The sequence below is a fragment of the Zootoca vivipara genome, chromosome 16 (genome assembly GCF_963506605.1).
Source record: "Zootoca vivipara chromosome 16, rZooViv1.1, whole genome shotgun sequence".
NCBI lineage: Eukaryota > Metazoa > Chordata > Lepidosauria > Squamata > Lacertidae > Zootoca > Zootoca vivipara.
Window position 1 is genome coordinate 25,165,922 of NC_083291.1, and position 20,626 is coordinate 25,186,547.

The 20,626-nt window shown below is 41.1% G+C and overlaps 1 protein-coding gene across 14 annotated transcripts in view; it reads right to left on the minus strand.

Moving 5' to 3' along the window:
- Positions 1-2,171: 2,171 nt before the first annotated feature.
- The window catches only part of PCGF3 (polycomb group ring finger 3), a 57,755-nt gene continuing 39,300 nt past the window's right edge, over positions 2,172-20,626 (minus strand). For all 14 annotated transcript variants that reach the window (XM_060269230.1, XM_060269228.1, XM_060269229.1 and 11 more), the window contains 7 exons: positions 19,658-19,754; positions 19,282-19,337; positions 17,276-17,386; positions 13,811-13,899; positions 11,782-11,919; positions 8,363-8,443; positions 2,172-8,135 (listed from right to left, as the gene is read on the minus strand). In XM_060269230.1, the coding sequence (XP_060125213.1) occupies positions 8,088-8,135; positions 8,363-8,443; positions 11,782-11,919; positions 13,811-13,899; positions 17,276-17,386; positions 19,282-19,337; positions 19,658-19,754 (620 nt within the window). In that variant the 3' untranslated portion in view covers positions 2,172-8,087. The remainder of the gene's footprint in view (positions 8,136-8,362; positions 8,444-11,781; positions 11,920-13,810; positions 13,900-17,275; positions 17,387-19,281; positions 19,338-19,657; positions 19,755-20,626) is intronic.

A 20,626-nucleotide genomic window follows, 5' to 3' on the forward strand; every position in this document is an offset into this window, starting at 1 on the left:
TCAAGATTTGTCTGGCAGGGGAGAAAACCTAGAATAAAACATAAGATTTTGGTAGATAAGAGGTGGATTCGCCCTGCCAGACTTGAGACTTTATTATGAAGCGTCCTGTATCTGTTGGCTAAAAGAATGGATAACTCTAGAGAATACGGACTTGTTAGATTTGGAAGGTTTTAACAATAGATTTGGATGGCATGCATATTTATGTTATGACAAAAAGAAATCACATACCGGGTTTACGAATCATGTGATAAGAAGATCTCTGTACGAGGTGTGGGAAAGAAATAAAAGGCTGTTAGAGACTAAAACACCCTGGTGGGTTTCACCAGCAGAGGTATTAACAGTTAAGAAAGTAAATATGGAAAAGAGGCGGGCCACGTATGAGGAAATCTTGACGAAAACTGAAAAAGGATGGAGTTTAAAACCTTTTGAGGACATTAAAGGAGTGTTAACAGGATGGATAGAATACCATCAAATAAATGATGTGCTTAAAGAAGATAGAAAAATAGGTTTTGAGGATAAAAGATCCAAATTTCAAATAGAAGTGCTAGAAGGCAAAACAAAGCTTTTGGCAAAGATGTATGATCTGTTGTTGGAGTGGTATACAAAAGATGAGTTGACAAAAGAAGTGATGATTAAATGGGCAAAAGATTTGGGGCATAATATTGAATATGATGCGTGGTTGAAACTATGGAATCAAACTTTAAGATTTACAGCATGTACTGCCTTGAAAGAAAATGTATATAAGATGATGTACAGATGGTATTTAACTCCAGTTAAGTTAGCTAAAATGTATAGAATGAGTGATAAAAGTTGCTGGAAATGTAAAGAGAAAGATGGTGAATTTTATCATATGTGGTGGACATGCGAAAAAGTTAAAAGATTTTGGGAAAGTTTATATAATGAATTGAAAAAGATGTTTAGATATACCTTTCCAAAAAAACCAGAAGCATTTTTGTTAGGAATAATAGGAGGAGAGATTAGAAAAGAAGATCAAACACTGTTTATGTATGCAACAACCGCGGCTAGGACTTTGTTAGCCCAAAAATGGAAATTACAGGAATTACCTACAATTGTGGAGTGGCAGATAAAAATGATGGACTATGCTGAACTTGCTAGATTGACATGCAAGATTCGTGACCAGGGGGAGACAAGGTTTCAAAAGGACTGGAGTAAATATGTGGACTATATGGAGAAAAACTGTAGATCATTAAAAACTCTCGCAGGATTAAAATAAACCTTACGAATTGACCAATATGTTAAAAAAGGAACTGCAAAAAAAGGAATTAACAAGAAACCCGCATGAAGGGAGGGGGGGAAGTCATAGCTCGGCGGAGCAAGGTAAAAGATGTGAATATAAGATTTTGTATAAAAGATTGGTTTTGTTAATTTGTTGAATTTGGAAAATTGGAATAAAATGTATTTTAAAAAAAAAAAAGAGAAACACTGGTTTAGGGACCCGTGTCCCTTAAAGGTAAAGGTAAAGGTCCAGTTGTAACCGACTCTGGGATTGCGGCGCTCATCTCGCAACCTGAACAACAACCTGAAGCCTAGCTATTGGCTATTGGGTTTTTGGTTGTCGAATGTTTCAGAAGTTGAATGTTCTGGAATGGATTACATTCAAAACCGAGGTACCACTGTATGCAACATTCCTGTCACATACAAAAGGCCAAATGAGCTGAGCAGCAAATGTGAACTCTGCCTTTGTACAGTAGTCTAGTTTCTACATAAATTCGCCTCTGTCCTCCAGGCTGACAAGCAAGGGACATTATCAGAGCTTACTGAAGACAAAACTGGCAATAGTCACACAAGCCAAGCTTGCTGTCATTCTCAGGAGTGTGGATTTATCCCTCTGCGAGCTAAACATTCACGTTCTTGAAAAACAGGCCCTCAAAAATAACTTTTTTTTTTGCTTTTATTACAAGCATATAATATTAATTGGCAGAACACTGAATACAAGCTTCACTATCATAAAATCAAAACATTAAGCAATAATCCCCCAAAAGGCTTATCCAGACAAAAACTAGCCACCAATAGTACAAAAGTTACAGAGCAACACAAAGCGTAAAAAAATGTAAACTTTCAAATGAAACCAAGCCAAAAAATATGATTTATTTGATTTTAATACGGCAAGAATTTTCAGTAACTTAAATTATGCCACCAAGTGAGGATAAAGGCTTAAACGGTTGCACTGGCTTATTGTCCCATAACCCTAAATTTATCTCGTTGCAAACGAATGGTATTCTTGACATTTGCCCTGTCACTTGGCTGTTATCGCTGCCTTTTTAAATAGGGCATTTTGCAATACCTGACAGTGCACCTTAGGTAACTTTCCTCACCCAAGTAAATGTGCCCATTCACACAAAACATTAGGAGGAGGAGGAGGACCCACTTGTAGCTTCGACAGGTTCAACGCTCATGGGCATTCGTAGAACTCCAGACAGGTGTAGTGGTCAGAACAACACATTCAGCAACAGAACAAGGCCTGGAACAGAGATCTGCCACAGAGCTGCAAAACAGTAGGGTTAAGGGAACCAATTGCAGCAAAGAGGAATAGGGTGGGAGAAAGTGCTTAACATTTCCTGCACCACTTTCCTCCTTCACCCCAGCCAGGGTACCAGAAGCATGTTTGCAGGACTGTAGAGGCAAGTGGTCGGTAGGGGAAATGGTTAAGCAACACACACACAAACACCCTGCTTCCTCCGCTGCAGATCTCCATCTTCTCTGCCAATTTGCAGCTGCTCAGCAGAAACCCTGGATCTTTGTGAGTCACCACCAGGGCACAATTTGTGCTCAACCAAGAGGGGAGGAATTCAAACAACAGCAGCCAGTTTTTTAGGGTTAGAAACCAATTCCTGGAGAATGTGCATTCAGCCACCACTTCCACTTAAAGCGGAAACTGCGTTTCTATGCCAACAGTATGCATCTTACTAAAAACGTTGCATTCCCTGTGCACATTTTGACTATAAGGTGAATACGTCCACTTGCAATTCTGGCATGCAATGGGGTCTGCCTGCGCACCTCATCTTTTTACATTTGTAATTGGAGGGCACGTGTGTATATGTTAAGTTAAGGTATCACGTGAAGTGTTTAAAACTGGAGCAATTACCTGAGGAAATACAGAAACAGATTTTTTTCTGTAAAATACAGTTTTAACCGTCTGCAGTAAATGCATTTCGTATGTACTGGTTAAAATATAAAGTTATCAAAGTTATTGTGTAGATGTACAAACTGGTTGGCTTTCTCCTGTTGCTTTTAAATTTACAGCTCAGTTTCAAATCATTGCAAATAGGCTATGCTTAATAGAGTTGTCATCCACTGGAAAAGAAACAGGACAGTGAATCTCCCAAGACTAATTAGATTGTTATGAAAACAATAAGAGCCAGATAAGCTTTCAAAAGGCTCAAATCCTACTGAGGGGGGGGGGAGAATAGCACCATCATATTTTAAAGTCTGATATTTTAAAATGATTGCATTTCCCCTCCAAGGTTACAGTTTGTATCTGGAGCATTGCACAACCACTGAGAAATAAATATTTCCAGGTTAAATGGTATACAAATAAGAGAGAAATACCAGACATATTAATGGCACACAAAAAAAGATTCGGATAGGTTGCAAGTCTTGCCGATTTCTTCCACATTTTACATTTAAGAGTTTTTTTGCCAAATCATTTTGTTAAAAAATATTGCTGACAGGTAGTTCTTTCACACAGACACAACTCCCAAATGTCACTCTGAAAAATCCCAGGAAGGAAGGAAAAACAAAAACAGAAGAGCCCATTTGAATGTACACTTAAACCCACCTACATGCCTTTTCAGATCTGTGGTTAGTAGATGCTACATTTAAAATCTTAAAGGTGTGCCTAACAAAAGCATGTTTCAAACCTATTGCACAAAAAGCATAAAGTAATGCTCTTTATCCATACAAAACAAAAACATACTAAAAATAAATCAAAGAAGGGGCCAAACTAAATATTACGCTAAATATGCAGCTGCTGTCAAACATAATCACAGCTGTATCTTCCCTCTTTACTGCTCCATAATATCTAGTACAACTTATCTGTGTCTCATGTAAGAGCATTCACCATTTCTCATATCATTGTCTGCCTCCGGAAGGGTGCAAAGACATGCAAAATGGCAGGAGAGCACAAATAAGTAATCATAAACATTACAGAGGTGGAGAGAAGACTTGACACACGGCTACCATTTTTGGTTGCAGCCACTCATTCAGCACAACATCCAATCTGGCCCTCACAAAAAGAAGGAAGAAGCTTGTAAAAAACATCTCACAATTTCATTTTATATGCCCATAAATAAAGCTGGACCATCAAAACAAAAAAAATACTTAGATGGTAAAAAGTAAGATAGAATGCTTAAAATAGAATAAATAATTTTATAAAGTTAACTTTTAACCCCCCCTGCCCCAATCTTATTTAAAATTCAATATTATATATTCTGATTTCTCTATTTTAAAAGAAAATTATACCAAGCGAGAACATGAACCTGCGTTATGCTCGTCTCTTTTGTTGCTGAGGATAATGCAACAAGATAATTTTACTGCATTTATTTACCAGCGGTAAGCAGTCGTTTGAAAAAAGAAAAGAAAAAACCTCAAAAACCAACTTCACAGTAACTTTAATAGATCACTTATTCGGCCAAATTGTGTGGCCTGAGCCACTCAAGCTGAAAATGATTCCAAGACCTAAAGCCAGAAGATCAACAGAATGTTTTGCCAACATAATCATTGTGCAACCTGCCCCTTAAAAACTTCACAGAAGAGAGACAATTTCTATCACAAGGATCTGCTCTGTTGGTATCCACTGTAGTTGTGTTTTTTTCTGATAAAACAAGTCAGCTAGGTCTTTGGAACAAACACACCCCAAGGAACTAAGTTTCCACAGGAAAAAAAAAACGTATTGTAAGAAGCTGTTGAGAAAGAAAGAAAAACCCAAACATTTTCTGCCAAGGTTGTTTTCATCAGGCTGTTATAAAAGCAGAGATAAATACTCGTTGAAGAGCAGCAAAACCAGCTTAGGTGTCAACTGCTGGCTTTGGTTCCATGCACCTGCCTAGATATATATTTAAATATATTTATATAGCACCGTATCAAATTCAAGTGATTCAAAAATTTGCTAGAAACTTAGCAATACAGATTCTGTAGACTGCTGCAGTCAAGAGTTGTGGGGTTGTAGTTTGCATCTTGATACTATTTAATCCCTCAGTTTTAAGTTACACAGGATAACATTTATATTCCGTATTTTAAGATGGCATTGGTCATACAATTCAGCTGTGTATCTAGTCTGAGGTAGACTGAATAGTTGTATATGGTCATTTAACCCTCTAAAAGATTAATTGAATCAAGTGGCTATTGGACAAGGCTCCACGCTTAAGGCTCACTAAGCAATGTTAGCCAATATGTTTTCAGATAGCACCATATGGCCTGTGAATTTGGGGAAAACCTTAAGATTCTTCTTTTTCCAGGGCAGTCCCATATAGTCCTCCACACTCCACAAATCCATAGTCTTCCAATAACCAGTGCTTTCATTTTTAATATTGGAAGATACTTTCTGAACAATGGCCAGCAATAGCTTAACATGAAATGGGAAATTGCTTTTCACAGAAGTATGGCCTTATTAAGAAGTAGAAGCTACAAATTTAAGGGGAATTATCCAATGGAAAATTCTCCTGTGAACAGGATAAGTGCCCTTAATGTTTAGTGTAGTCTTTGTGGTGCCCATTAATTTCAACAGGGCTTACCCTGGAAAACTTTCCACCGAAAGAGTGCCCAGTGCCGTCTACTGCTAAGCCAAATCTCATCTAGTCATCTCAACATTTCCTACTTGCTCCCATTTCCCCTTCGTTCCTCTAACTGACTCCTTTGACTTCCACCTATTCAGATTTGCCATGATAAAATCTGAGGTAACGAAGGCCACACTGCTCACCTTAGAAAGATGGGCTCCTAGCACACTGACAGGAAGAGCCAAAGGCATAGATGAGGACAGTCGCTGGAAGAAGTTCGGTGATTAATTTTAATTCTAGTTGATGACAATAGAAAAATCAGGACTAGGGAAGGAAATGACTTAATTCCAAACTGAAGAGGTGGGGGAGGTCTAGTGCTGCAAGAATAATCCATTCAAGAAGATGAGAGCAGTATTTTAACTTGAGTGTATGCTATTAACATAGATACTTGATCTCAATGTTGTCCAGCAACTACCTGCTTTGGACTTCCATTTGGTAAGGATTTGTTAAATGGTCCGCACGCCATATTACACCACCCCCTTGTTGCACCCTGTTTGGGCTTCTTCCACAAAGGAAAGTCATTCACCTGCACCCATTAATACAGAGCAAGAATGATCAGAAAAGCAAGTAGCAAAGATGGGCAAATTGCTATGGGCTAAGCATATTGGCTACTCAAGCATAAGTCTCCCTAAGTGGGGGGAAGCCTTCTACCAAGTCTGGGGAAACATCATCTCCCCCTCGACCTTCCTGCCAGTCTCTCTGAAACTTATTCATTTGGCCGCTCTGTGCTTCTCGTCAAGCCCAAATCCCACCAGCAGCGGGTTTATGAGCAACAGAGATAGGAGAAACTAACTGAAGGCAGCGTACTGCAAAACGGCAAAACATCATGGAAAGTGATGTACCCTCTTCCCTACCAGTCCCTGGAACAAATACAAGTCCCAGCCAAGCTGGTGCCTGATGGAGGAATGGCAGGTTTGTGTACATGCAAAGAATACACATGCCTCTGTGCATGTATGTGCATGTGGGAGAGGGAAAACATGCCAGTACGTAGGGTTACGTGCAACAATGAGAGTATGCACACATGTTACTGGGTGCGCCCAGAATGGACCATCTAAATGGCCCCCAATGAAAGGGCCTCACATGCCCTTGACCAATGAAGGCTAGCATGCCGTTTGTCACACACCCACTTTGTGCGTGGTGCAAACTTGCAGAAGTCCCACCCGAACGCAAACTTTAAAAATAAAAAAATCTCAAGTTGCTTAAAGTAGAGCAGCATTTATCCTTTTTTTAAGCTGTTCAATCCTCTATTGAGAGAGACAGTACTTATATAGTTTAGAGGGGCTAATGCATTCTTAGGGGGCTGGATTAAAAAATAAATAAAGATTTATAATTAAGGCCAGGAAGTACCACATTGCCATCTAAATCTGACCCCCATAAAGTTAATTCAGCAGAGAGTCAGGTGAACAGAACTGACTTACTAGGGAAACCAGAAACCAGAAAGAAAGTCAGTGTACTAACGCATGTCGCCAGAGTGTGCTGCAGCATTAGTATTAGTGTGTTGTTCAAAAGGAACAAGACTGGAGTTCAAGTAGTTAAGGCTGCCAATGGCTTATTTCATTTACTGAAAGGCAAAATCTCTCAGTCCAATATCAGCCCCAGCTCCGCAAGATCTATGTTCTAAATGCTCAGCACTTTTGATGTGACTAATAAAACCACGAATGGAAACAACTGAAAGTCTTCCAATAACCTCATCAAATGCATCAGCAAAGGAACCAAGGAGAACAGTCTAGAACAGTGAAACCCAGGAAATTCACTGCCAGCCATTAGATCTTTGTCAATGTTAAATAATCTAGGAAGGGCTTACTAACAGACAAGATGGCCGTGAGGTATAAAGAGACAGAAAATCTTGCAAAAAAATATATGCCACATTAACGTTACGTTGTGAAGCAACACAAAAGTGGCTTAGGGGCAACAAATTAGAAATTCATCTCCTTCACAACATTTTTAACCTATTTTGCGTCTTTGCAAGATGATGACCAAGAACTGAGCTACACACAGGGAACTGTGAAGTGTTTTCATTGTCTGTAAACTTCGTGCTGGTAGTGTCCTCTCGAGTTGCGATATCCTTTTTTTTCTTTTTCTTTTTGTAGAAAAAAGTATAAATATTTTTCTGTCCAGAAAGTCAGGTTAATGCATCCCTCGGAGAAAGATTCAGGGTGGTTGAACAGGAGAGCACTACTGTTCTCGGGAATGAATTCTGCTGGTCTGTGTCACGGGTGAATTGCGTGATGCACTAAGAGGGTGCCCGATGATAGTCTCTGCAAAAAACCGTCCAGAAGGACAAAATAGTTCTTACAGCAAGTCCATTTTGGGTCTGTAATGTAGCAGTAGAGGTGCTTTCTGAAAGATAAAATAATACACCTGCTTTTAGTCAATAGCTAATGCAATCAAAGTTTAGTGTAGAATGTAAGCAATTTATGTATCAAAATTGAAATTAATTTAAACTAGTCATAGCCAACTTCTTTTGCATGTGTGTGAAGGGAGGAGGGTTTCTTCCCCAGTAAGTTTGTTTGGAGGCTTTAATCTCAAAAGTTAAATGCATCAAGTTAACAACAAATATAGCATACCTTAAATCTCCATCTCGTAACAACTACAAATTTTAGAGTGTGGTCCTTGCCCAGAATTTCTTCATTGCATAATATATCCAGCTAACAAAAACAGAAGTATTTCATTTATTTATCAAACAAAATTGGCACAAATCCTGACACAATTTTAAACAGTTAAATTAAAGAAAATGCCGGTTTAAATGTAAACTGTAATCCCTTTATAGGCAAAATAGACGTTGCTTCAAAGAATCCCTATAAGAATCTTCAGAAGACAAATGGGAAGTCTCTTCAAATACAGTAAATCCATTTAGAGCTCAAACTCTAGGCCACAGGACAAATTACATAACAAGGATATGTCTTGATCTGTCTCTATCACTGAGCTTGCCAGGCTGTGCAGGGATAATATTTGGGCACCTACTGGGGTTGCATGACTGAGGGCATAAACTGCATTCTATAGTCTCTGCTGGTGTGCAGAACAATAAAGGGACAGGTCACAATCTGTGTTGTGCTCTACAACAGACCAGAAGTTCTGCACTTGTGGAAAATAAACTAAAGCCAGAGTGTGTGGAAGTTATCAAAATGAGCACGTGCAAAGTTTTGAGCGTGCCTGCTTGAAGCAACTGTGAAAGGAAGGGATGAGGGAGGTCTGAATGAAAAAGCAGATAATAAGAGTGTCATTTTAGCTCCCAGACAGGATTCCCTAGGAACAAAAAAGAAGTTTGCAGAAGTCACCAGTAAATACCCAATTGTCCACGGGCAAACTAGACCATTACTAAGCATTTTACCCTATGCATGAAGCAGCTGATACGAAACAGCAACAAAAAAGGGAGCGGGAGGACACTGGAAAATTGTGCCTCATTAGATATTTGATAGCCAATTTTGATTGTCTGGCTGCCTTCATCAGAACCAGAGTGCCTCATACATCCATATCATGAACATTAAGCTGCAAACTATTACATGGTCCCAAAACATCCAGCTTTAGATGTCTCAATGTAGGTCTGGTTATACCTTCTACTTTATCCTTCTGTCTGTCACTTTTGTCTGGCTTTTATTAGACCTGCAAGACCAGACACATAGGGGGCACACACACAGTTTATATAGGGACCACCTCAGACGTAGCCACCCAGCCATGGGGAAAATCTTGCTCGATAGATTTATCCAGTGTGAAGCAGGAAATCCATTCCCACATCCTAGGAGCTGATTGGACAAGCTCAGCCGCACACTTTCCTAGGGTGGCTCCCCTTGTCAGGTTACCTGCACCTCTCACATATATCTAAAAGCTTTTTGAGGATAAAATCACTTGCATCCACCATGATCTTGACTCCGCCCTTAGAGCAGATGAACCTCAAGGGATGTCCAGAACACTGCCTAGTCCTGTTCTGTTGGATGAGTTTTGGTTGGTAAGGCTCGAGGATGTGGACAAGATGCTTGGACTGGTCTGGGCGACCGCTTGCGCTCTGGACCCTTGCCCCTTGTGGCTGATAAAAAACTAGCAGGGAAGGGGAAGCTGGCTGGACCAGGGAAGTGATTAATGCCTCCTTATGAGAGGAGGTGATCCCTGGCTGCTTGAAGGAGGCAGTGGTAAGACCTCTCCTTAAGAAGCCCTCCCTGGATTCAAAAATCTATGCAATTACCGGCTAGCTGCCAATCTCCCCTTCCTGGGCAAGGTTCTTGAGCGGGTGGCTGCGGACCAGATCCAGGCACGTTTGGTGGAAACTGATTTTCTAGATCCATTTCAATTGGGGTTTAGGCCCGATTTTGTCACAGAAACTGCTTTGGTCGCCCTGGATGATGACTTCTGTCAGGAGAGAGACAGGGGGAATGTGTCCCTGTTAATTCTCAGCAGCTTTCGATACCATCGAGCATGGTATCCTTCTGGAGCGACTGTCCGAGTTGGTGATGGCTGGCACTGCTCTGCAGTGGTTCTGGCCCTACTTGGATGGTCATTGCTAGAGGGGGATGCTTGGAGAGTGCTCTTTGGCCCTGTAGACCCTTCAATGTGGGGTTCATCAGAATAAAAAATTCCTTCAGTAGCACCTTAAAGACCAACTAAGTTTATATTTTGGTATTTATATTTATATTTTGGTATGAGCTTTCGTGTGCATGCACACTTCTTCAGATACACGTGTATCTGAAGAAGTGTGCATGCACACGAAAGCTCATACCAAAATATAAACTTAGTTGGTCTTTAAGGTGCTACTGAAGGAATTTTTTATTTTGCTTCGACTCAGACCAACACGGCTACCTACCTGTAACTAGAACTATGGAAGGGTTCATCAGAGTTCAATTTTATCCCCTATGCTGTTTAACATGAAACCACTGAGTGGGGTTATCCAAAGTTTTAGAGTCCACTGTCGACAATATGCTGATGACACATGGCTTCGGTTCTTCCTTTGCATCTGCAGGTGGGGCAGTGAATGTGCTGGACCCTCATCTTGCCTTGGCAATGGACTGGATGAGAGCCAACAAACGGAGGCTCAATCCAAATAAGACTGACACACTGTTAGTGGTCATTTCCCTGGGCCAGATGGATGGAAGGTGGCCTGCTCCTGATGGGCTTACACTCCCTCTGAAGGAGCAGGTATGTAGTTGTCATTTGAGGCTCAGGTGACCTCGGTGGTGCAGAGTGCCTTCCATTAGCTTCAGTTGGTGACCCAACTGCTCCCCTACCTGGGCAGGGATAGTCTAACTTCTGTGGTCTATGCTCTGGTAACATCTAGGTTGTATTTTTATGTTGTGATCTTCGGATGAAGGTTGGTAAACAAATTTAATAAATAATAATTATAACAAGCTACGAAACCACCTAAATTCTAGAGGGTGAGGTCTCTAATTGTGACATTCAGCTTGTACAACAGACTTCTACTCATGCAAACATTACTTCCCTTACCTCTCCCCACCCCCCGCAGCACTCTGTGTGCCCCTAAAATCTGCTCCACAAGTTTGGAGGACCTACTGGAGCAGATTTTTTTTGTTTTTAAAGCACATTTCTAGACTGCACAGTATGAATAGGTTATCCTAGCTGTTTTTGCTAAAAAAAATCTTGAAAAAGTAGAGAAGGCCTGGGACTTCAACAGTCAGGACAGGATGTCACTTAGTACAAGCCTCTACCCCAAACCTCTTAACAGCCAAGTCTCCTTATAGATGCTAAAATGAATGGTTCAAATGGAAATAGCAGATGAAGGAAGAATAGAGAAATATGACTAATACCGAAAAGCTTCAGAACCAATTCTAAGAGAAAATATCATTTGTTATACCTAAAGGGACTATTTCAAGATACCAATTCATCAAGCTATTTTGGTCTCAGAAAAAAAAAACCCTATCATTTGTAAAGTGATGTTCTCCTCCTCCCCCCCCCCCCCAAAAGAGTTGCTAGATCATTTTAAGAACACAACACAATCGTATGTTTGTTCTTTGTAAGGATAATTTTTTATAAAGTTTACCTCATTAAAAGAAGAAAGATTAAGCTTTTTGGCAATGAACTTCTTTAGATGTAAGACTGTAGCTTGTGCAGAGCAGCGAATCCATTTTCTCTTCAATCCACGTAATTTGCTGCTGTTGCATTCTAAGCAGATGCTTACCTTTGGGGGAAAACAAGCAGCCAGTACAAGTTAATAGGGGTTCCCTTCTAAGTTCCCCTTGTTTTAGAGGCAAAAAGGTTGAGAAACTGAACTAAGCAAGGATTCCTTTTACATAAAATGGAGGGACAAATAAATCAGCTGTAGAGCATATTCTTGGAACGCAGGAGAGGTCCCAGTTTCAACCTTTGACATCTCTGGCTTTAGAAGGGTCAGGGAGCAGGTGATGACAGAGAGCTCAGTCTGAGACCATGGAGAACCACAGCAAGGCGGAGTAGTCAATAGTGGGATAGATGGAGAAACAGTCCAGCCTCCCTATGTTCCTAAGGTACATCATGGGTACCAACTGACAGGTACCTATGGAAGCATGCAACTTCCACATATCAGAGAGTCATGCAAGAGCTATACCTTCCAAGACCAGAACTGCTGTTCACCACCAAACTGGAACAGGTACTTTTTTTGTTGGTGGAGGCTCCACGTATTGGAGGCAGCTTCACATGGTGATGTTGTTCAGGTGGTTCAGCGAAGACCGTGCTGGTCTCTTACCGAGGTAAAGCACTGCATCTTTAGTTTCCCTCTACAGAAACCAAGAAGTTTCTTACACTGGGATGTGCAAATTCCAGGGCCAGCTCCTCTACATTTACCCACTCCCTTACGGTGTGCTGCTAAATCCATGTCTGTTTGGATCTATAATTCTTCCAAGGATTTCTAGCTGTCTTGGACATCTAAACAAAAAACAAACAAGAAATAGCCCTTCCAGTTCTACCTCTATGATCCATGGAGACAAAAACAGGAGTCGAGGGATTTGGATTTCAGCAAAACCCTGAGCATATGAGGCTGCCTTATGATACTAGACTATTGCTCTGTCTAGTCAACTGTTGTCTGTTCTGAGCAGCAGAGGTTATCCAAGGTGTCAAAAGGCTATCCTTTATGCTCCTGCTGCCCAAGGATCTATTTCAGTAGGAGACACGGGGGATTAAACTCAAGACTTCCTGCGTGCAAAATGTGCTCTACTGCTGAGCTATGGCCTCTCCCAATTTCAAACATCAGAGATGTTGCCTTCTTCAAAATGAACTCAAATAGCAAAATTGTTAAATACTTAAACAAAAAGATTCACTATTCTTCCTTGCTGTAGGAAATGCTCAATTTCATTAACAAGAAATGAAAGTTAGGGATGAAATAACAGTTTATCTAAGTGGCTACATTTTCACAGCTGCTGAAGCCAGGTGACAGACCAGCTGGCAGGAATAAACTACACATGTAGAAAGAGTCCTAAAAGGCAGTGATTTGAAAAGCCAACTTCTCCAGAGCAGAAACAGAAACCAAGTGTACAGAAGATTGCATCAATTATCCAACTGGTATATGGAGCTTTCGGAGCCACAACCAACCACACTAGGATGTCGGAAAACAAAACCTGGCTACATGTGATTGCAACGAAGGGCCCAACACTTTCAAAGAATCATAATACCCAGCAAGTATAGCCTGCTTTCATTTTAGAATCTGAGTACTCACTCGATGAGAAACCTTTGAAACTCTGGGGAGTATCCAAAAAGTGCTCCACTAGCAAAAGGATTAATGTGTCTGCAATGGAACTTTGCCTCCTTTCCCCACGTGTCTTCCTGTGCCCTTCCCAAATTTGCTCTGGAAGATTGAGGGGAAACCCAGAATACATGCAGGGGACACCCTGAGTAGATGGAAAGAGAGGGGAAATTCCACTATGCAGCATCTTGTTGGATACCTCTCTCTCTTAAAAATGAGCACACCCATCGTAGCATCTATAGCTACTCACACAAATGCCTTCTTTGAAAAGGTACAACGTTATCTCCTAGCTGGTTCTTTCCTGAAACCAAAAGCTAAACATCTACTTAATTAAAAAGTAATATTTAAACAGTACCTGCTCATCACTTCTATGATAATCATTATCTTCTTCCTGTTTCTCTTCCGACGTTTCTTTGTTTGTACTCTCATCTGCTTTTGTTTCCCCTTTTGAAAAAAAGCAGAGAGCATCTGTGACAAAGTTGAAGACTCTAAAGATATCAAATTCATATATGAAATATATGCAAGAAGTCCTCGGCCCTTTCAGATGTAGCTCTATGTAGCTCTATCAGCTACAATAATTTCATTCATATTAAGAGCAATTCAAGCTACACATGGAAGACACTATGTGTCTACCCTGTTTCTCATATTTTAAGACATACCCATAAAATAAGCCATAGCAGGATTTTTAAGCATTCAAGGAATATAAGCCATACCCCGAAAATAAGACATAGTGATAGGCGCAGCTGCAATGCCAGCCGCGGCAGGAGGAGGAGGAAAAAAATAAGACATCCCTTGAAAATAAGCCATAGTGTGGTTTTTTGAGGAAAAAATAAATATAAGACATGTCTTATAATATGAGAAACACGGTAGTACAGGCATCCCCAAACTTCGGCCCTCCAGATGTTTTGGACTACAAATCCCATCATCCCTGACCACTTGTCCTGTTAGCTAGGGATCATGGGAGTTGTAGGCCAAAACATCTGGAGGGCCGCAGTTTGGGGGTGCCTGGTCTAGTATGTCTTTTAGTGCATCATAACAAACTTAGGCATTTGAAAGTTTTTTTTTTTAAAAAAAAACCCCTCAAGATTCTGATGGGTTATAATAACTTTAGATAATTCCAACAACAACCTGATTGTGCTCTTTCTGCTTTTAATGAAAACAGTTTACCAGCAAAGCCACCAAAACTCAGACTTTTCATCCCAACATAACATTTACGCATTCTTCTCATTGCAACACCTCAAATATTTCAAAAGATCAGGCTGCAGGCTAAACTGCACACAACTTCCATTTCCTGTTTCTGACTGAAACATCTGAAGTTTTAAACTTAGAGTATACCAGAAAGAGAGAACAGGAAGCCAGAAAACAAATCTGGCCACAATTTGCCCCTGATCATAACCACTATCAGCTAATTTGTCCCCAGCAGAGATGTAGGCAAAGGGTTATTTATTGTGCTCCTCTCCAGAGGCAGAGGCTGTGTAAGAGTTCTCTCCTTACAATCAAGCCCTTCATGAAGCTAAATCGTTTGGGGAGGGTTCCGGTTTCCGCCTGCAGGAATGGCGGACCTGTTTTCCATCTCTCTGACCTTCGTAAGGAATTTGGCGGTTGCTAGGGGAGTAAATGGCAACCCCCTACCCTCTCCGGGGGTTACGGAGAGGGGCCGCTGGCCCGCGATGCCCCCAGACCCACTCCGACTGTTTTTGGAGTGGGGGGAGCTTGGGCTGAGCACTTACGACGGCCAGGACTCCCGGACGCTAATCTGCATGGCGGGGATTTCCATGGTTAAAGAAGATAATTAGGCTTAAATCTATGGACATACTTCAGAAGGAGGGGAAGAAGCGCTGTTTACTGCTGAGAATTTTAAGCTGCTGAGTGAGAGGAGTTAAAGAATGTACGGCATCTGGAAGAAGGATTGATGGGGACGGAGCGATAAGGGAAGCAAGTTTTTATTTTTTCTTCATATTGTTGCCTCGTACCTTCCCGGACGCGATGTCCTGGCTTGTTTGGAGTGAAAGAGAAGCAAAAGACTGTGTGAGTTGAACTTCATAGCTGTTGTTACTGAGCATATTTCTTAAAGATGTGAAGTTGCCGATGAGAAAAGCCCCCCCCTAGTCAGACGGAAGGAGCTCTGGACGCGTTCGGAGGATTTATGAGCTGTGACGCACTTTAAATTGGAGCAGCGACCTGAAGCTAAGTTCAGCTATAGGGCAAGGAGATCCATTAATTTACCAAGAGTTCATGGTTGGATGTTTGGGTCTCCTGCCTGAAAAAGCTGTAAATTCTATAAAGATAAATAAATCGTAAATCTTCATGGCTATGAGAGAAAATGAAAGTGATTTGAGCCTTTCAAGATGGCGCTGCTACTTCGTCGCAACAGGGAGCTCCACTAAGAAGATTTATGGGGAGGCTGGACTGATTAACTCACACAGGAGAAAGAACATCTGTGAAACTTCGTTTGATATTTATCTCAGCAGCTGGAACAATCGGATGAAAGTGGAAAACACCTATGTGACTGTAAGGGGAAGATTTGGAATATTATGAGCTTGGAGGACGATTTGAACTTTAGAAATAAGACGGCAGTGGACAGTTGCGAGGAATTCCCAATTTCTTGAAGCATGGGAACCCAAAAATAAATTATTCAGATGATTTGGCATAACATTCGGTTTGATTGATATATATATGTGTATAATTTGAAATATTGAATGTGATATAATTGGTTTTAATTGGAAAATTAATAAAAATATTTTTTTTTAAAAAAAAGAAGCTAAATCGTTTGGGGTGGCATATTTACCTGCAAAGCCGTGAAGGTCCTTGCAACACTAGCATTCTGTTTTGACAAGCTGTAGTGGAGCAGCACAATCAATCCCAAACATAAGGTTATATGGCACAGCCAATTTTACATTAGATTTATTTTAGAGCTTCCCAGTTAGTGGGATGCGGACAGCCAACTCTGCCCAATTGCCAAGAACCACACACACACCTGACCCCTAATGCCTTGTACTTCTGTCAGATAAGAAAATCCCACAAGGTGGACAGAGAGAGGAACTCCACCATACCCACATCAGATCTTTGTGCAGTCCTTTGCTCAGATGCATCAAGAGCATGTGGCACCCACTGGCACTAGGGCACTAATGGACACCCCCACACTACTGTCAAGACTAATATTAGGATACCACTTGTGTCTTTGAACCAGTAACACATTCCTTGCGCTGGATCCTAGGCGTTTTATTTCTTTAAATAAATTTCTGCATTCTTGACTGATGCATCTGAAGTAGGTTCTTAACTACAGTGACCCATGTCACAATTATGCCACTTAAGTACTGTAACGTTCATTCTGCAACAGCAGAAAAACATGCACCGCTCAAATTTGCTTTGCTGAAAGCAGCTCACAGTGAAGTGTATCACAGGGAAGTTGTTTCATTGCCTCTAAAGACTTAAAAATTGGCTATTGATCTGTCATCCTTAGTCAAACCTGTAGTCATCTTTATAAACCACTAGGCATTCTGAATGCCCTACAACACAGAACCCATATATGTGGGTGGACCATACAACAGCCAGTGGGGAAGATCATAAGTACCATCAATTGTGGAAAATGGCATGAATGTAAAATTTGTTGCAAATATATAGGTCAGGAGGCTGTAGCCTCCCAACTGCTTACTTGTGGGGAAATACCTATTTGTCCCACATTTTACAAGCAACAGCATACATATTATTCAGGAAACAGAATATATTGGTAACAAACATACTAAAAATCAATAAAGAAGGTTCAAACAATTTCCTTTTGCAAGCACAGGTGTAGCAAATACATGCAATGTCTATTTACCATTACGGTGGGAATCTAAATGTTGCTTGGCTGAGCACGTCTCCCCTTTGATGTCACCTGGTACTTCCATGCCCAATTTGTGGTAGAAATCCCTCTGCTTTCTCATTTCCGCTGTTTGACATTTTAAAACAGTGTCTTTAGCTAAGATCAGTGGACTTCATCAACTTAAGCAAACAATTTACTCCTCTCACACTTTCAGCAAAATGTATCAAGAGCACCCTCTAATGTCCGACAGCTTTTCTGTGACTCATTATGCATCATCTTAATACGATGAGAAATTCCTTAAATGATTGAATGCTACTTTTGGATTTCAGTTTCTACTTTAAAATTGCCCAGCACTTGTTTCATGCACTTGTTAGTGACTCTTGGCAAGATTTAGGATTGAGGCAGGGACTCATGTTTTACAAACTGTGAAATAAAGTCCTCCCCCCCACCCCACCCCACTCCCATCCCTGGTTCATTTATGAAATAATTTTCAGCCAGAAGTAATGATGGTATTACTGTACACACATCGCATGTATGAAATATCCATATTAGTGAAACTAGGCATTGCAAATTGCAGCATATCCACAAGGACTTTTATGTTACCATGCATTGCAGGAAATGTAAGAAACTATGTGGCTGTTGACGTTTACTGGTAATTTAGGAAGCCCACTGGGAAATGTTAGAAATGCTTGAACCATGAGACTTGTTTTTGAAATTTACTCATGTGCTTCTTAGGTAAGTGTCCTTTATATGATAGAAATGAGGGTGACATTTGGACATTTAGGCGCCAGGCGAAAACATTCTTCTATAACCAGACCTTTGGCTGATTAAAAAAATCTATGGTCTTCCAGATGTGTTTGTGGGAGGGGGTGCTATTGGTTTGCTTTTGTTTTTTGGTTATATATGTTGTGTTATATATTTTCAGGTGAAGGGTGGTTATATGTATTTAGCTAATAAATAAAATAAAATTCCCAAAGGCCTTTAGTTATCCTGCTACTTCTCTGGGCCCATTCAAATAAAGTAAAAACCAGTAAACATCCCCACTTGCTAAAATTTCTCACAGAAACACATGTGCAAATATGAGGCACCCCCACTGCAATGAATTTTCCTGGCTGCAGTATCTTGAGGGCCAAACTACATATTACATTGGTGCCTCATGTCTGGAGCTCCCAACATAACTTTTTTTCTGTAAAATCAACCAAGAGATTAGTTTTCTCTTCTACAGGCTAACAGCAGCTCTGCAGAAGTGATCTGACTTGGGGCCACAGTACTGGGGGACCTCCCCTCTCTCCCAGTCCAAACCTGAAACCACCAAAGCCATCCCAGTAACTTTTACAAGCATGGAGCTCCACTGAAACATGCTGATTGGCCCTTAGTTGCTGAAGCAACCCCATAAAAACAACCTAGAACTAGATCGTGCCATCCATTATTTCATGTTGTTTTATTTAAAAAAGCGAACCTGTCAGGGGGACTCCCTACAGGGAGCCTCCCCCCGTCATCCTGACCAGCACTTCGCCCAGCGAGAGCAGGAGCAGCGGGTCAGGCGGGGAGGAATGAGGAATGGAGCGGAATGGAGGGAAGGCTCAGCGATGTATCAGAGCCCTTGCACTGCCCCAGCCAACTAGTGGAGGAAGGAAGGCTCAGCGATGTATCAGAGCCCCTGCACTTCCCAAAGCAACAGGTGGAAGAGGGAGTCCAGCCGCTTCCGGCGCCCGAATTGAGGCATGTGCCCAAATGCAGGTTTAGGGGGCGGCATTTCATGGTCCCCAAGCTATTATGCTGGCCCCGAAGCAGAAGGGCGCCATTGCCGGATTCTGTGAGTGACTAGGAGGTCATGTTTTCTGCTATCTCTGCACTGTAAATGGTATGCACAATAAAACCTTAAAAGACAGATCGGACTGGAGCGTCTTTACTCGAGAGCAACCGCAACAATCCCCTGACAGAACCATTACCTCCAAACACCATATTGAAAAGTTTTAATCATATGTAAATGTTTAGCGAAGAGTATATTGTTCACTTACCTTCCTGAAGACCTGGAACAAGTTTGTAAACAATATCTTGCATTGTTCTGTCATGACTGGCCAAAAAAGAGAGAGAGAATAACAAGAAGTGAATTTCACTATGAAACACCTCCATGCTGAATTTGTATCGCTTAACATTGGATGGTGGGATGAGCATTGAAATTTCCCTTGGGATGAACGCTGAAACATCAACTCATCCCTCACGTAAAATTTAAAGTTAAAGAAGGAAGTCAGGATGGCTCCCCATAATTTGCATTGTGTTATGCAATCAAGTGATGTGCAGCCAAATTATGTACATGCACTTCTAAACCAGCCCACTGATGGAAAAGGCATACCTAGCAGATCTCTGTACATATTACCTTAAAACGATACTTACCCAATATATTGTAGTGGATGGCTCTGGTGTATAACTATCCTGCATGTGGGACAGGTGTTATTTTCTTCCAAATACTTTACCAAGCAACTCCTGCAGACTGTTTATAGAAAGATTTGGTTAATACCGTCCTAAGAACAAACATGGATGTTGCATATTTAACACTGTTCACTTAAGCCAGGGGTGGAGAACCTGCCCTCCACTCAGCCAGGGGGCCACATTCCCTTCAGGGTGACCTGCTGGGGGCCACATGCAGGGTGTGGGTGGGTCAAGGCAAAAGTGAACAGAGCCATAAATGTGAATATCACCTTTGTATAGTAGGCTAGTTTCTTCACACTCACACATTCCTCTCTATCCTCCATCTGCCCAAGCAAGTAAGCAGCATTACTGGGGTTCACTGGGCACTTTCCAGCCAGTCAAAAAACACTCAAGGGGTGAGCAAAGGTGGGCCAGGGGCATTGCTCTCCAGCGTATGTGACCTGGAGAGATTTCTGAGGGCCAGAGAGCCCTGGAAGGCTCCAAGCTTTTGGCCTCCAAGCCCGGGGTTCTCCATCTCTGACTAGAAATTTCATTCTTTACGAAACTGCTTTCTTAATACAAAAAGTTAAATGTAATCTAAATGCATTATACTGTATATTTTAGCATCTATTTGTATTCACTTTCTAGCTTTAACTAAATAATGCCCAATAAGGGTGTATTGCCTAACATACAAATGTTAAGGTATAAATTCAGGCACTTCCATTCATCTTCAGAGGGTAAAATTCGGAGGGTAAAATATTGATAAGAAAGATCAGAAGAGCAGCAATATAAAACTGGGAGGGGTTTTGTTTGTTTGCTTGCTTTTTTCAACAGAATCTGGCATGTGTTTGGAATTCTAAACTGATTAAATTTTTAAAGTACACATTTATTTTTAGGTTGTTTGAATGCAGAATATGAAGTTATGAAGAAGTTGTTTCCTGCTTAGTGTTTAGA